This window comes from Mytilus californianus, unplaced genomic scaffold (genome assembly GCF_021869535.1).
Source record: "Mytilus californianus isolate M0D057914Y unplaced genomic scaffold, xbMytCali1.0.p SCAF_5, whole genome shotgun sequence".
Classification (NCBI taxonomy): domain Eukaryota; kingdom Metazoa; phylum Mollusca; class Bivalvia; order Mytilida; family Mytilidae; genus Mytilus; species Mytilus californianus.
The window spans coordinates 70,906,712-70,925,772 of NW_026262701.1; the positions used below are offsets into that span (position 1 = coordinate 70,906,712).

Below are 19,061 nucleotides of genomic sequence, written 5' to 3' on the forward strand. Positions count from 1 at the left end.
CTTATAATTAAGTTTTGATCCATTCTGTTTATCAATGGGTATGTCGTGTTTAGTTTGACTTACAAAAACAAGCGGATAAGAAAAAAAATGTATGCAAAATAATATTTAATGTATTGATAGTAAACAAAGCATAGGCAGTGGAATAAAACATTCATTCCCCTTTGCCTCGGGAGATATGAAGATTTGCTCACCCTCGAAAAATCATATTTCCCTCGGGCAGGGCCCTCGTGAAATATGAATATTCTTGGGTGAACAAATCTTCATATCTCCCTCCGGCACGGGAAATAAATGTATAGTATACTAGACCAAGAAATTTGTTTACCGATTATACGTCCATACATATCTATTGTAATGAACAGTTTTGTCTTGTTTTATTAGACAAAAAGATTGGCAAACACACCTTCTATTCTGCAACATTCTCGTATCACTGAAAATTATAAACATATCTCTGATTTGATACGAAACGCCTCGGTGGTCTCGTGGTAGCGTTTTCGCCTCTAGTGCGCCTGGGGAGGTCGTGGGTTCGAACCCCGGCTGGGTCAAAACAAAGATTGGTATTTGCTGCTTCTCCGCTATGCCCGCGGAATAAAGGAGTAAGAGCAAAGACTGGTCGGCTCGGAGTCCGAATAATGTGTTCGAGTACTCAGTAAGTTGACACGTCTTCCTGCGGACTTGTGAACTAGCTCATTAAAAATCCGGCTTAGCGTGTCGATTTTGAACAAAGCAGGGTTAATATACATATTACATAAACATGTTCTCGTCCTGAATATGCATATTAATTTGCCGCTGGACGTTAAGCAGCCATCCATCATCCTCATCATCTGATTTGATCCGATTTTCGGAACTTGCATTTCGTATGGTTATTACATTGAAAGGAGTTTTGTTTCTGAGCAATTCCAAGTGGATTTTAATGGAAATGTTGAGGTCACTATTTCGAAAGTTTTACGGACCGGTTCTTATTGACATAGCTGAATGTCACAAAATACCTATATGTCAGTCTAAGATGACTATGGACATGTGTAATTTTTCGTTATCACAAACTCATTTGCATTTCCGCTTTTCATTAAATGTCCATTCGAACGTACGATGTTACTCGCCATGAGCAACACGATGGATGCATGCCATATGGAGAACACGAACGCTTATCAGTCGGGAGCATTTGGATTCCCCTCGGATTTTGAGTTTTGTTCAATCTTTAGTTTTTCTGTGTTCATGTTTTACGGTATCTATACTTCCAAAATAACGAGGTCCAATTTGTTAGCCGGCATGACGTAAAAATGACGAATCAAAGAATTCAACTTTATATATAACTAATATAGGACAATGGTGTTGTTCAAAAATTACACCATTCCAGGCTCTTTTGTTTTCCAAATAATAAATAAGACCAATAATTAACAAGTTCCAGGTCGAATCTGATACCGATACCAATAGTATATGACTCATGTTGCCGGTTACATTCTGTAAATCCATCTTCTATCAAGTTCCATGCAGTAGTTGTTTTATATCTATGTGATACTATAGTACACTATTTAACAAGTCTGTTTTCTTCCACCTCAATACTACTAATAATTTTGGTTAATATTTAGTTTATAGTAGGTTTATTGTAGTAAGAAAACCAGGACGGGTTCAAACAGAAAAAAATTTGAAAGCAGAGAAAGCTGTGCACCTTACAATCAGCATGACTTTATCAGAAGACAATACGAATACTTAAAAACCAGGCTACGATAAGGCCCGCAATGTCGCGAGTGAGTTCCAGTACAATTATACAGTACAATTATATAAAGATAAGAAGTGATGTAACCAATGTAAAAACTATTCGCAAAAGACAAAATGGCGTAGATGAAGGCAACTATAGGCCGCAGTACGACCTTCATCAACGAGCAAATCTCGTGCCGTATGGTAAGCTATAAATGCTCCCGACATGACGAAATGCCAAATAAGAAAACCAACGGCCTGATTTAAGTTCAAAACAACAAACGAAAATAGAAATATATAGACAGCGATCAACGATCAACGACAAAAACCGAATAGCAAGCTCCTGACTTGGGACAGGCACATCCAGAATGTGTTTGGTTTAAACATGTTCGCGAGTGCTCAAACCTCCCCTTACCTGGAATTTTGTATAGCAGCACAACATAAAAACGAACTTTAAAAATCAGTTGAAAAAGGCTTGACTCGTCAGGTCGACACAAAATTCAGAAAGCAAATAACAAAAGACTAAAGACACATAAACCGGTCTAAGAACACTCGCTGAACATTACTGAAAGTTAGTTCAAATTTCATACCTCTAATAATTTAATATATAACTTCCTTTCCATACTAAAATATTAAAAAGTACACATCAAAATGATGAATACCTCATACACAGTCTGAGAAAAAAGGCCTTGTGCAATACCAATACATGTATATAAGTATCTACAGGGTGTTGTACCGTAGGTGGTTACATAGACAATAACTGTTTAGTGTCTTTAAATATCAGCTGTATTTGTACGAGGCTGAGAAACGGGTGTAATGCGAGCTTTAGCGAGCTATTACTCCTGTTTCGAGCCGAGTACAAATACAGCTGATATTTAAAAACACTAAACAGTTATTGTCTTTATCCTGAAATAAATTTAGTATTTTGTTTTTGCTTTGAAAGACAGAAAACTCACATTTATTGCCTTTATTTTCGATTTAAAATCCCTTGAGGCCCGCGTAGTAATATTAAAATCACAAATTCAGCTGAAGACGGGTTCGCAGAAAAGAATCTCGTATGGTCAACAATAATACATCGCTCAAAGTAAATAATTACTTATTATAATATAACAACTACTTTCAACAGTTAAAATAAATAACAAAACATTGTCCGATTTGAAACAAAAGAGTATGATTTGTCCTACGCTTCAAAATTTTTCACTGAACGTGACATTCACTGAACATGCTGAAATTGACATTGTTGCATGGTTGTTTTTTGTCTGTTACACGTGTACACATTCAATTGTTTCACTCTATTACTGGCGCCGTAGAAAATGGAGTTAATCCTGCTGTTCATGTTTGTCTGTTAGCAGAAAATGTATTTATTTCATATTGCTCTAAAAAAAAAAAATGCTTGAAAACAAACAGAACGTAAATTAATCTATAATTCACATACGGTCAAGTCATACGTCATTGGAATGCGACTGCATTACACATTCTGAGGTGACGAAGGCTCATACAACACTCGTCAACAGCAATACACAAACGTAGTCCGGCAGTGGGCGGAGCTTTAAAGCGATATCTGTATTATCTGTATAGTATACAGATACAGCCTAGCGATATCTGCTGGGCTGTATCTGTATAATACGACACCCAATTACAGGATAAAACTGTATAGGCATACATATTTAGTTGTGTTTTAATATACCAATGTTTAATACAGATAAGACAATATTCAAAGATCATATTACAGTGATTAATTGATAACCTATTGAAATAAGTTTATTCAAAGGATCGATCGTTACGATTAAATGGTTTGTATCTAAACATGATATGTTTACGGGTTCTTTAACAAGGAATGTAAAACTATATACATATAATTACATTACATGTATGTTTCATTATAGTACCTTATTTTGATTGGCTAACAACAATCTCGCGTCATTCTGAAATTAACCTTCATTTAGAAAAATAAAATGCTACATTTGCATAGGTAAATAAAAGAAAAACTTGATAGAAATCGTGTTTTCATGGTCCTAGCAAAAGAATGTAATTATAAACTATCGATCGTTACGTTTCATACAAAATGTACTTCGGTCAACACTAAGCCTTTTACACCCCAATAAATTTACAAAAAGAAGCATTCAAATTTTAAAATATTGCAATATGGCATCGTAAATAAATTGTATAAACATTGATGAAGTCAAAATGAATTTTGAAGCGTGTTTGTAAGCCTTTTTTGGTTAATGAATCTGAAAGCGACATTTTTACAAGGAAACATTTATCAATCAATGAAAACGAAATTGATTATTTTAAAAGATAAAGACTTTATTCCAATTACCGTGTGTATATTTAATCGTAGAAAGCGGAGATCAAAATGTAATATTCTCAAGTCATGAATGATGATTGCTTCAGGATATTAAGCTATGGGAATTCGTTTTTAGATTTCATTCCCTCGTTTCCATTTTTTTTCCAAAATTCATAATTAAAAACATTCTCTTACATTTGTAGGGCTTGGTGAAACCAACAAAATAAATATAATAAACATGATGTAGATTAAGATCAAATTTTAAAGTTTTTCTATTTAATTAAATGGTCGTTCGATAAATCTGATTGCAAATTTATTTGCTGCAACTCATATAAAGCCTTTTTCTGAAACGAGAATTTGATGGTAAATATGCTAGATATACTTACTGGAGGTGTGATGACAGGATTGAAGCCATACATTTTCCCCTTGACAACATTTATGTACGTTTCCGCAATAAAGTTTATCGACAGATTGTAGGAATTCCTATGCGAACCAATTGTGCACCTTTAATAGCAGACTTGATCCTTTACTGTTATGAATCACAGTTTATGGCCAAACTCAGTAAAAACCGTCTAAATTCCATTAAATTGATAAATTCAACAATACTTACCGTTATCTTGATGATATTTTTTCGTTAAAGAATCAAGAATTCCATAAATATACTGCTGAAATCTACCCACAGGAACTTACCTTCAATAAATCAAATATTAACATCAATAAGTGTCCTTTCCAAGATTTAGACATTTCAGTTTTACACCAGAAAGTCTACACAAATATTTACGACAAAAGGGCTGATTTTTCTCTCCCTATTGTTTATTTTCCGTTTTTGGACGGTGATGTTCGGATCCTCTGGCACCGTCTTATGGTGTTTATATATCCCAACTCGTTCGCTTTACCCGTGTCTGTAGTAACGTTTTGGATTTTAATGAGCGTAACTTATATATTACTGGTAAATTATTAAGTCATGGATTTTCACAAATTACTTAAAACCTTTACTAATTTCTTCAAAAGATACAAAGATATGGTTTGCAAGTATGGCTGTACCTGTAAAAAAAACTCATTTCAGACGGAAAAGCACATCCTAAATTTTTTCGTAATATTGTTTACCGAGCAATAAGATCTTTGTTTTTATTGGTTTAGATATTGATTTTGTTATCAGAAAAATAAAACCATATTAAACAGTATTGTTATACACATATGCACTTTAGAGGCACTACAATCTGTCGATACCTTTATTTTGGCATTGCACAAGGTCATGTTTTTCTCTGACTTTAATGACGTCTTAACTATAAATCTATTGGATGTTGGATGTGTACTGATTGATATTTTAGTCTTAGATACATGATTTTTTTTATTAGTTGTTATTGGCTTTGAACTAGCTGTCAGTAACTGCGAGTACTCACAGATCTGTACTTGGTGTCTTTTTTGTTGTTAGGGATTAGGGATGGATAAATACCCTGCCACCTCTGGTCTGTGTTTTTGTTTGATGCCTTTTTCTGCTTTGTATCGATCTGATGACTTAAGCCTTTTTCAATTAATTTTTATAGTTTGTTCTTTATGTTGTGCTGTTTCACCACTGTCCCAGGTTAGGTGGAGGGTTGAGCAAACACAAATATGTTTAACCAAATATCAAATGAAGTGGATGTAAGGAATTATAGGCAACCGTACGGCCTTCAACAATGAGAAAAAAATCCCATACTATATTGTCGGCTATAAAAAGCCCCGACATGAAAAATATGAAACAATTCAATTGAGAAAACTAACAGCCTAATTTATAACAAAACAATTTACGAAAAACAAATATGACAGACATGAACCAAGTTGAACGACAACCACTGAACTACAGGCTCCTGACTTGAGACAGGCACATGTAGAATGTGTCGGGGTTAAACTTGATTGTTGAAAAGGGCTCAACTCATCAATCGATACAGCCAATCTTGCATCTTTCATCTTTGTAAACATGTTTATTATATATTTATATTACATCGCCTTTCCTAGTTAAGACGCGAGAAAATTAATAGACGGCGGAAAAATGCTGTTCTTCTGAGAAGCACAAGTTTTACAGCGTCACAAATATGAAATGTCAGGCTGGTTTGGCGCGACAAAGCCAGAAAAAAACCTCTAAGATAATACTCAACATTTTAAACATATTCAAGCAGTTTTCGTCATAGTCTCAACTGACCTGCGGGATGGATACTAGTATTTTTAGATTTATTAAAGATAGATGTTAAAGGTAAACCCGGAATACAATCTGTGGCTCAAAACCTTGTTGTTAATTGTCATTAATCATTATACACATAACTTTCATTTCTGCATCATATCGCATAGTAAAGAAACCAAGTAATACGTGTTTTGTTAACAATATATTAAAGAAAAGCAACAGTAGTATACCGCTGTTCAATAGTCATAAAATTAATCGATTAAGCGAAAACAATTCCGGGTTACAAACTTAAACCGAGGGAAATAAGGGGAACACAACGGAACAACAGAAACACTGAACTGCAACAAAAACAAACGCCAACATACATAGAAACGGACTAACTAACTACTGCCATATTCCTGACTTGGTACAGGACATTTTTTCTGTTGAACCTGGTTTTATGGCTAGCCAAACCTCCCGCTTATATGGCAATGTTAAAAATACCGCTAAAATGACAACATTACGTGACAGGAATACAGTACAAATAAATAATATAATAGTACATTACAACATGTAAACCGCAGAATAACAACAGATATCTCCCTTTATTGTCCGAAAATCCTAATTGAAAAAGTTCCCAAAAGTCAAAGGTTTATGTGATCCTCAGAGACATGAACATCCAAAGTACTTATATATAATCGGAAGCAACTCAACTCGTACCATATCAACTCGTACCACTAAAAGTCAACTGGTACCAATGTTAACTCGTACCACTGCGAAGTTGGACCATTGCGAACTCGTACCACTGCTTTACTAATTATCTCCTTATTAATATCTTAAATATTAGTATTTAGTATAAAAGAATGTTTGGTTCCTTCCTCCTCCCCTAACTGACATGTAACCACACCCCTTTTTAATAGAATGATCCTTGATCCACTACTGATTAAACTAAACGAATCAAAATATGCTTCTGTGATTTACCTCTTCCGTTCGAACATTTCATAAAGACAAAAAAACAAATACTACTATATACATGGTAGAAATTACATGAATTTAGTGGTGGGGTCATGGCATAATTAAGAAACAGCGAGTAAGTTCGAAATATTCAAAACTAATCAAAGGACAAAAAAGGTCTACTCATGCCATACTGTTTACACAAGCAAGATACACATAATATGAAAATATATATAGTCACATAAACTTCTCCAGTCTTGTATTGGGGAAGGGAATCTGTTTTAGACACAATCACGTCTGATCGAATGGCATTCATTAAATGTATAATCCAGTACGGTGCAAAACACATTTATCTTTTTTTGTTATCCCTTTCGACCCTCTATGCCCACAGAACCTAGACAATTGATCACATGTTAAATACTAGTATGTTAACTTCTTAAATGTGGCTGAAATGTTTGATATTTGGCTTGAAAAAGCAATTGCTAGTAGTGTATATGGAGGTAGAACATTTATTTGATTCATTTGCCAGCCATCATATCTTGGCTTTATCCGAGTAAACAGCCCATCAGATCTTTTGATTATGTTTATTATGAAATAGCATATTGATTGTGATAGCTAAATATTATATATATAAACTTCAAATTTTCTAAAATGGTCATAAACAATTCTAAACTTATAAATAAATTTCCTTTTTAGAGACAAATTATAAATACTAGTACCACAATATATTCAAGTTAACTAATTTGCAATGATTAAACATTAAATCAAATATTTATCAGTAAAGGTTAAATACTGGAACTGTTCAAGGGAGACAACAAAGCCAATCTGCTAGTTTTCTTCATCCAATTAGACAAGGAACAATCAGCTACAAATTGGTAATCGTGATTTCAAATAATATACTTTTTACAGACTTATGAGTTATTTAGTGAAATTCAAATATTTATTCGTGCATTTAAACAAGTTGGTACGAGATTGCAATGGTACGAATTTACCGTGGTTCGAGTTTGCTTTTAGTGGTACAAGTTGACATTGGTACGAGCTTGCAATGGTACGAGATACATACAGTGCAGTTAAAATCCAAAGTTTTTGTAATCTACAACTAGCAATATAATATTCAAGGAATATCAAGATCCAATTTGCCCATTTATACATGTATCAATCACTTCTATCCAAAATTTGAAATGTCATCAGACCTACTGAAATATTCCAATGTATGGCTTCATGTTGGGTCGTAGAATGCATGCGATGTTGTTTAATATCCTTGTTCATACTTTTAGATATTTACGTATATGTAACTAATTATGCCACCAAAATTGTAAACATTCTCAAGTGCAGAACAATTTATATACTGATCTACTGGTCAGCAAGTACCATAACGTAACGTTCACTTAATACATATGCACTCATGATGCAGCATACTCCAGTGAATAAAATTTCAGAATATCACAACAATTGATGTTTTCAGAATGATAATGCATTCTGGGTAATATCTTTAAAACATGTAATACACAAAACGTCGTGATTGGTTAAAGACTTCCCAAACAATGGACAATCAACCAATAATGTGACTTCATTTTCAGTTCAGAGTACGAACAATAAAATTATCCACAATAATTTAGATTCTGAAACAAGGAATTCCAAGACAACATTGAATAGGCACTGACCTAACAGCTTAAATTACCGCCTCGTTAAAAACAGATATAAGTTTAAAATGTCCGACATTACTATTAAAGCAAGAGGTACACACATAAAAACAATCGCACCAAATCCCATAGATTTTGACGATTTTCTATCATCTGGAGCTGAAGTAATTGTCCGGATGTATTTCGAGGAAGATTTCATTTCTACTAATAGTTCCTTTTTTATTGCTTCTATTTCATCTGCTAAGAAAACCGCTAACTCTTCTTTTGTTAAATTTTGTGACTCAAGATTACTCCATTTTCCCATCTTTGAACATGGACATAAACACGATGGCATTGTTGTCGGCTGTGATATGCGGTCAGTTATCATCCGTGATGATGTGCGTTCAGTTGTCATCTGTGATGTAAGACCAGTTGTCTTTTCTGTTTGTGTTGTAATTGCAGTTTTCACATCTAAAAAAATAACATTAGATAACAAGAAACATACAGCGAAAAGGGGTTTGGAATTTGCCAAAGTAGCGAAAAAGATATTACATACAAACTTTATTTCCATGCATTTACTTGTAGAAGACAACTTCATAAATTCGCTATGAATGGTCAAATGTGAAATATTTATACCGACTGCAAATGATTTTTTTATTTAGATTTAGGACAATGGTGTTGTTTAAAAACTACTCCATTCCAGGCCCTTTCGTTTTCAAACTAATTAATATTACCAATAATTAACAAGTTCCGGGTCGATTCCAATACCGTTACCAATAGTTTAAGTCATATGTAGTTTCCGGTTGTAGTTACCCGTTACCTACTGTAAATCACTCCTCTATTATGAGAACCTGGAATTCTTCCAGTAGTTGTGTTATATCTATGTGACACTATAGTACACGTTTTAACAAGTTTGTTTTCTTCCACCTCAATACCACAATTAATTTTGGTTAATTAGCTAGAATTAGCTAAACATTTAGTTTATACGCTTATTGTAGTAAAACAGGAATGGTTCAAACAGAAAGATTTTGAAAGCAGATAAAAGTGTGCACCGTACGATCAGCATGACTTTATCAGATGACATTACGAATACATGAAATCCAGGCTAAAATTAAGGCATAGGTACTTTAATTCAGTCACGGACCCGCGAAGTCGCGGGGTTGTAATAGTATCATTCAAAACTGTAAACATACAGCACTTGTCTTCAGATTTTCCTTTTTTATAAGGAGAATAATGAAATTTCATCAATTTAATTTGCTCTTTTGTCATCAAATAAATTCTTTTTTCACGGAAATCATGTTGGTAAAGGATATACAGGCGATTCTTCCCTTTTTTTCCTATCTCCACTAACTTTTCTTCGTAGTTCTCACGACAAAAAAGGGGACAGTCAAACTCATAGATCGAAAACAAACTGACAACGCCATGGCCAAAAATAAAAAGACAAACAGATAAATAATAGTACAGATGACACAACATAGAAAACTAAAGACTAAGCAACACGAACCCCACCAAAACTGGGGGTGATCTCAGGTTCTCCGGAAGGGTAAGCAGATCCTGCTCCACATGTGGCACCCGTCGTGTTGCTTATAATATTACAAATCCGGTAAATAGTCTAATTCGGTAGGTCACATTCGTGAAAAGGGAAGGGTATTGTAGTTACGACATAAGGTGCGTGTATCATATTTAATATTCAAAATGAAGCTATGCTAGGAAGTCGGGTAGTATAAAAACCACCTACATCAAAGGTAATTGTGACTTTCATTCCATTTTTAGCGTAAAACTGTTTTTGTTTTACAAATTTGTCTGGTATGTAAGGTTTTTAAAGTTTGTGACTGCAGCCTTTCAAAATCTCATTGTCCGGTTTGCTCAAGAAAAGAGTCCCCCGTTTTTGTTATTGCCGCGTATCCATTGACTCAAGACTACCAATGTTAGTATAGACAACAAGAAAAAATAGAATAAACCCATAAAAAATGCGGGGAAAGGAATTTGGAAAATTTGGAAAATTTTGAACAAAAGTTGAAAAAAAATGCCGCATTATCTTTGGTCATCACTTCCATTTTATGTGTTTTGAATGTTCCATTGTATCCTCTTTTTGTAAAAGATACGGCATACAGGGTTCCTAATCACTTATTAAATTACTGCCGTCTGACTCTTTGGGGAACTTTAAAACATGATCACGTCAAAATGTAAAGAAGAATTTCAAATGTTAAACCAAGCAGTGAACTTGCCATTTCACTGTCTAAAAGACCGTTGGTCATTTCATTTTCCATGCACACAGATACGTCATTGGTTAAATTTCATTACGTAGGACATTTTTGACACATCGGTGTTTTTATGTACGCTTTTGAAAATATTAACCAGAGAATGCTACAGCTTTCGAAACGGCAAAAAATGTGAGAGAACAGATTAAATATGTTAATTGTTTTATTGTATTATTGTTTAGCTTTTATTTTCTTTTTATTTTGAATTCCATACCTTGTTTATAAAATATCCACTCCCCTGTTGAGCCAAACGCCGTGTAAAATCCAGCATTAAGGATTGGCCCCAACCCATCTGAATTGGTCCATGTCAGAAATATTGTCCCAGCGACAACATCCTCACCATTTCCAACATTAATAGTGTCGCCATACCAACTAATCGAGAACACTTTAAAGACTCCATCGTCTAAAAATGTACCGTGTTTTGAATCGACAGGATCACCTTGTTTAGATGTTCTTATTACTGATTTTGTATTTCTCCAACCACCGATAGCAATTTCATAGAGTTGGTCATTTTCAGTGTTTCCAGAAATAAGTGCAAAATGTACGTCACTTCTAGCTTTCACTTTAAAGCTTATAGATTCGTGTGAAAGGGTGATGCCTAGATTGGACAATATGATGTATTCTTGTTTATTTGGAGTAATATAATGAATATCCTCACCTGAAATGGACAACACAATAATGCAAATTATACTTTGATATGAAATATACTTAATGATTTCGTATTTTTGAATCAATTCACTTTCAAACGAACTAAAGTCGTTTGAATTCACTCACTGATTCAAATTAAGGCAACAGTAGTTTTATCTATGTTTAAATCTTGTAGATCGATTAGAAGAAGGCAAATCAAGTTAAAAATCACAAATTAAGTGAATCGAATAAACTATAAAAGGAGAAAGGCCGGGTGCGTTGACAAAGTAAGAGCCTCTTGCAATTTGTGCATAACCCTCCATGAAAATTCACACTCAGTCGAATTGTCATAATCGATTGTAAAATTACAGATCAGACGATTTTATTGGTATCTTAAGGTTTTAGACCTAAAAAAAACCTCGTCGCCAGTGAGTTGAGACACCGGTACATCGTATCGGTCAACCAATTCGTGATGGTGACCGTTAAAGTATCATATATTGCCGATTTCAGTCGTTTTTCCTCAAAACTCACACCACTGTTAATGAAGTCCGTAAAGTATGAACATGCTTGAACGTAACGTATGTACTGAGATATGTAAACGCCATACGATGAAGCAGAGGGTATATTACTGCCGAGAAAAGGTAAGTTGACAATTTGAAAGTTGAAATCATCACGTATGTCATAGAAAAAAACCGAACTCACGGGCCAACGTAAATAAAACAGGAAGTCCACAATACTTGACTTAATCAAACGCTTGACCATATCAATCAACTAAACGAATGGAAAACAACTGTCATCTTCCTAACTTGGTACAGGCATTTTCGAAGAAAATGATAGGTCAAACCTGATTGTATCTATAGCCAGCTAAACTTCCCACTTGTATGACAGTTGTTTATGGTTCCGTCATATATACAAAAGTGTGGATATGAATTCGTCCATAAGTGGCAAAATCAAGTGAAAAATCAAGATAAGAAGCAAGACCTTCTACTTTCGGTAGCATTCTCACTCTCAAGTTCACAAGGATATATGAGATGTAAGCATTTATTGAAACTGGGGTGTTATTGAGTGACAGAACACCATCAATATATCTAAAAAGTTAAATTAAAGATATTTTTGTCTTTGAGATAAGCCTGACAAATTCATAATTTCTGACTAGTATACAGGTAGATACAAGTCCACATAACACAATTATTTAGGTATTACACGGGGCACATGTTATACCAAATTACCAATTCGTGTAATAAGGACCATAAATACACATTTATTTCTACAGTTTAAAAGTAATATACGACATAGTTTGTCCCCTGGGAAATTCCTGCAAATACGCCAAAAGATCGATAACCACACTGTATTATTAAATACCATAACAATAGTACTGAAGAAAACAATAATAGTTTTAATAGCTAAAAGAAACAGAATGTTTTAGTTCTTTTTATTTGAACATAATTTTTTTCATAATTATACATGTATCAATACTAAATTACATATTTCTTATCAGTTTTCTTATAAAAATTGTCATTTGATTTTAAAACAAAAAGTCTGGGCTCATTGCATATGGTTTTGGACCTTTAAAAAAATTACTAAATGATATAATTTAAATTTAACACATAAGTTAAATCTGCAATAACTTTTTTTCAACTTCAACTGTTAAAAGTTCATAACAACCGATACAAAAGACAACCCAATTATCTTATTTCAAAATTCTTTAGAAAAAGATAATCAAACCATTTGATCCGTCAGTTTGAATATTCCCGAACACGTCTCATTCAGTACTCTTAATTGGTTTTTAAACTTAAATCAAATTTGCAGTAACCTTTTTGACGTTTTATGATTAGGTTAATGCTTGTGGCGCAAATGTGGCCTTAAATTATAATTTTGCTGTACATAGCGATGCACATAAACAATCTGACTGTTCAATATCTTAGAACACAACATTTTTATGAATATGAGTTAAAATATATAATTCAACTTAGTATTATGGTAGAATCTCTCATTATACAAGTCTCATGATGTTCTGACCTCTTCGATCGTTAACTCATATTCGAACAGTGCAATTCTCCTCATTTCGACAATTTTCTGACACCAGCATTGATCTTAAATGTGCTAGTTAATAGTCAATGTTCTGCAGAAATTGTGCCTTAATAGAGATATTTACACTGTTTATGAAAAAACCTAAATATTTTAATGCAATTAGCATTTGAAAAGTGTTCCCTCTCTTCTGTTTATTTTTTATAGCTTCTGAGAAAAATGATATATTCGTGACTGTTGATCAGTTTGTCGTTAGATTGCTGTCGCTTTGACGTATCCACTGCTTTTCCATAAATTTATATTTGAATACGATAATTATAAATGTTGATTTTCTCTTGTGACAAACATAATTAATTCATAAAACTCCATCAAAATATTTTACTTTTTAGGCTTTCTACAAAATTGTAGTAGGAATTATATATGTGGAGACCATATATTGCATTATATTTAAACACTATCATCAATTCTATTAGCTTTAATTAACATTTTACAAAGAAGTACACACCCCTAGAATTAAACAATATATTAGCATGTATTAAAACTGAAAGTATCAAATATGAACTAACTTCCATCAGCACGCTAGTAGATTGTCCGTTTTTATAAAAAGTGATAAAATGTCTAAATAAAAGTTCAGTATCAAGATCAGGCTATATCAAGTGAGACATTGTATTGACTACAAAAAACAAATGTATGATATGCGCTATTGATAACTGCATTTATTTCAAAAATTAATTGAGAAATTAAAATTTTATAAATCGTGGAAACCCAGGGTTTATTTAAGGTCCGTTTCATAACGTAGAACAATCGTTTGAATTTTCTATCACAAACACTCGCAATATATTTATTGAGTTGGTATTTCGGAAAATAAGCTCTCTTTTGTACGGAAGCCATAAAGGGACACACAAAAAATAAAATAAATCCGTTATCTCGGATTCCCTATCCATGATCTCGGATGCCTAATCCGTGATCTCAGATTGATAATCCGTACTCTCTGATTCCCAATCCGTGATCTCATTTTAATTTCCGTAATCTCGGATTAATAATCCGTTATTTCGGATTCCCAATCCGTGATCTCGGATTAATAATCCGTTATCTCGAATTTCTAATCAATTATCTCGGATTGATAATCCGTGATTAAACTTTACTGTTTAGTCCATTTTCGGTTATATCCTTTTGAAGTGGCTCGGTACTTATGCGTCCCGCTACCGAAGCCCATTTAGGACCTCCCAAAAATATATATTTGAATTCAAAATCACGAATTTAAATCGTTATCACGAACTGAAGAATTTGTTATAACAGATTAAATTCGTAATAACTAATTTCCGGAATGAGCTATAACAGTTCTTGTTATTCGTAATATGAATTAAATTCGTTATCACAATCTTGAAGTAATTCGTGATAACGGATTAAAATCGTAATAATGATTTTTATAAATAGTTATAACGGGTTAAATTCGTTATCACGAATTTGAAGAAACAGTAATCACGATTTTAATCCGTTATCACGAAATTTACAATTTGTTATAACGATTTTAAACCGTTATCACGAATTACAAAAATCTGTGATAACGAACTTAATCAGAAATCACAAATTGCAAAAAAATCTGTGATAACAGATTATACACATGCGTGAGATAGAATTCAATCCGTTATTACGGATTACAAAAACTGTTATAACTAATTCCTGAAATTTGTGATAACGAATTAATCCGTGATAACGAACTCTACAATACGTGATAACGATTTTAATTCGTGATTTCGAATTAAATTATATATTTGGGAGGTATTAAATTGGCTTCTGTAAGTAAATCATATCAAACTAACTTAAGCAGAAAGCTTAACACATGAAATTGATAATTGACTCAAAGCCGGTGGACTATAACATAGGAATCCGAGATAACAGATTATTAATCCGAAATCACTGATTAGGAATTCGAGATAACAGATTATCAATCCTAGATCACAGAATATTAATCCCAGATCACGGATTGGGAATCCGAGATAACGGATCATTAATCCCAGATCACGGATAGGTAATCCGAAATAACGGATTATTAATCTGAAATCATGGATTGGGAATCCGAGATATCGGATTGTCAATCTGAGATAACGGTTTGGGAATCCGAGATCACGGACTAAATTTAGTTTTTATGTGTCCCTTTATGGCCTCCGTACAGGCGAGATATAAATTGCAAAAAGAAGTCCAAAAAGTATGCCTTGATAAAAAATTACTTAGATTATCATACTTTCAATTAAACAATTTGATTTTTTGTTGAGAATCAGAAAACTGATTTGCTACATTTGAAAAATTTTTGTCAGGTCACATACACTATTTTAGCAATAAGTATTGTTAGACCCTCTCAATGAGTTCTCCAACATCTTTTTTTTTCTTTTTTATCGACTAGTTAATCCTTTTTTTAAAAGTCTTGGTTTATGTTATCTCCTGTGAAGCTTAAACTAAAAAGTAATTATGATGATAAAAAAAAACCCGCTTTCGTTATTGTTATTGTTGTACTTATCGTACAAAAAACCTGATTAGTGTTCTTTGAAATTGAGTCTGTAGAACTATCGATATTCTCATTTACTTTTCTGCAGATATTAAGTCTTTATCATTCCTTGTGGGCAAACAATCCATATATATAATATATATATTTGTTTTAAGTAAACATGGAGACCAGTAGTGTTGATAAAGTAGAAATCACTGGAGGACAAATAACCGATGTGCTTAAATTGGAAAACATTGGATCTGGGGAATCGGACGTTTTTTTTTTAAATTAATTACAGCGCTTTACAAGCAATTCATCTATATATCGTTGAAAAAAGGTACATCATATCTAAATCTGAGGTAACATTTTAGAAATTTATTGAAATCTGTAAAAAAAAACATTTACTTCCAAAAAGTGTTCAAATACAATTTAAATAGAATGGGACATGTTTGTACGAGATAGAAAAATGATTCATTCTTGAGTCCACAGAAAAAAAATTAACTTTTAGTGTAATAAGGCTATTTTTTATGCTCCTGGAGGATACGTAGATTCTGTTTCGCAAACGAAAGTCTGACCGTGCGCCAAAATGGGTGAAAAGTGTGAAGAATGCTAAACTTCATGCACGTCTAAGACCTCCTTTTCACATTTCCGAAAAGAGTATTTACAGGTACAGGTCGGAGCAGATGAAATATGAATTTTCTGTCAATATCAAATTCTCTTTTGATTCCTATTGGCAGGAAAAATTCGTTCTTTCTTTGTGCAAAACAAACACTCTGCGTTGTAATTTATTTTCATTACATGTTAATTCCGAGGGGGTGGGGGGGTTACTATGTCATGTTCGGTTGTGATGAGCCGCTTTATAATATATGTTAATGATAAGGGCGGTAATATGTTAAATTGAATGATAAGGACGGTAATTAAGATGATACATATGACAGATTACTGATTTTATCAGCTGTTACTGAAACCAATTTAAAGTCGATTTTTTTTTCAGAAACGATTAAATGCATTTTTGAAATCTATATATCTTTCATTGAAATAGCGTCATCATGATAGCTATATAAGCATTTATTTAGTCAAAAATATATGATAGGGTACAAGTATATATATATATATTTCCTATCCAATATATATATGAAAATGGTTGGCTACTAGATATTTCAGCTGCTAAGACTTACTACGAAATGATGTAAGTGCCCCTCTGCCGTTCCCTTTGTTCAATTTGCTCAATACACTCTTTTTGTGTTGCTAGAGCGTAGAACACCAAAATTCATCTAATCAATTATTTGTTTCGTTTGAATAACAGAGTTCCATTTCTTTGTAATATTGTAGTTTTTTTTTAAATAATCCCAATGCGTGATGCATTATCAAAGTTAGGCTTAAGCTAGCTCTTACCCTATTCATTAAAACGTGAAAAAAAAACACGTATCCTGAGCCCGTACCTCTGAGTTCTATTATTGGACACCAGAACCTAGACAAGAAACTAATAATATACTGAAGCCAATAATGTTGCTCCAGGAGCCCAATGATTAAGATAGTGATTGAAACTAGAGCTCAAAGCCGTGTTATCACACAATATTTTGAAGATAATGTTGGACAATGTGTTCAAGATATGAATTAAACTTATAAAACAGAGAAGCTGATACATAGATTAAGAAACTAATAATTTAAACATTTAAGATAACAATTTTACGTTCTGTTTAAAATAGATACTTTATTTCATATTTTAATTACATATTTCATTAGTTAAATATACTCACTATTTGTTGTTAACATTTAAGAAAACAATTTTAAGTCTGTTGAAAACACTATATTTCTAATTCAAATACACATATTTCATAATTAAATATACATTGTACTCACCATTGGTAAGACACAAAGATAAGATGATCGAAGTTAAAAACATGTTTTATAATATTGAATAACTTCCATCATTATAGTTTTTCGAGCTTAAACGTTTATAACACGAAACGGTATCGATAAAGGAATATTACTGGGAATATGATATGAGATAAATTAATAATGAATATACAAAAATCATTGTACCGTCAAATGACTGGTAAAATCTGAAATAACAAATGATTAAAACCTGGTTAAAACAATTCCCCGAGAAGAAGAAAAACTACAAAAAGGCCCCTAAAATACAAGTTGCTAGAAAAAATACTGGTCCAAAGGTCACCAAAGATACCAAATTTACAATTAAGTTCATATTTAGATATAAATAAATAATTTTTCTTCAGTAATGCACAGAATTATATATTTGAAAAAAAAAAAAATAGAAATAAACACAAATGTTAAAAGTCTAGCGCTTTCATCCTCCACAGGACATATCAAGACGATGGTAAGTGTTTCTATATCGCACATAAGTTGAATGGTCGGTGATCGGAACAAGTAAATTTTAAAGATGAAAAATATGACCACGATTATTATTAAAATCATTTGGTTTTTTTTATAACGATTTCTTTTATCATGACAACAATTCTCTTCTATTTATTTGACTAACGCACGCGTGTACATGAGAGATACCATGAATGTAAATGAAATCTCCAGAAATCGTAAGAGGTGAGGGACTATGAAAAAGCAATACATTTAAGGCATGTATACATTGTTAGAGATTATTAATACTCTCATTACTTCCTGCAACGAAAGTATATTTCCCTGCAGAAAAGGAAAACTATCAATAAATTACCTTCAGAAAATAATAACTATTGTCTTGCACTTTTACATCGCGTGTCATTACTCATTTAGAGCCAAGGTTGACATGCCTATGTTGAATGTCTAAATGCATTAGCACGTTTAAATGCAAGTTTTGCAGAAAAAAATATATCAAAACTTATTAAGGATTTTTAGTATGTGAGTCAATCTATGTATAATGTTTATGAGCGGCACATACATCTAAACATTGCATACTAACAATAATCTGAAGTTCCAATCGCATTTGTTCACAGCAGCGAGTGCGAGT

The 19,061-nt window shown here is 32.9% G+C and overlaps 2 protein-coding genes across 2 annotated transcripts in view; one reads left to right on the forward strand and one right to left on the reverse strand.

Moving 5' to 3' along the window:
- Positions 1-19,061, forward strand: part of LOC127701324 (mitochondrial ribosome-associated GTPase 2-like) — a 560,717-nt gene that overhangs the window by 373,850 nt on the left and 167,806 nt on the right. The window lies entirely within an intron of this gene.
- On the reverse strand, positions 6,331-18,029 carry LOC127701337 (uncharacterized). The gene is made up of 3 exons (XM_052205228.1): positions 17,963-18,029; positions 11,174-11,617; positions 6,331-9,169 (listed from the first exon to the last, which is right to left on the reverse strand). The coding sequence occupies exons 1-3, from the start codon at positions 18,003-18,005 to the stop codon at positions 8,754-8,756; spliced, it is 903 nt and encodes a 300-aa protein (XP_052061188.1). The 5' UTR covers positions 18,006-18,029; the 3' UTR covers positions 6,331-8,753.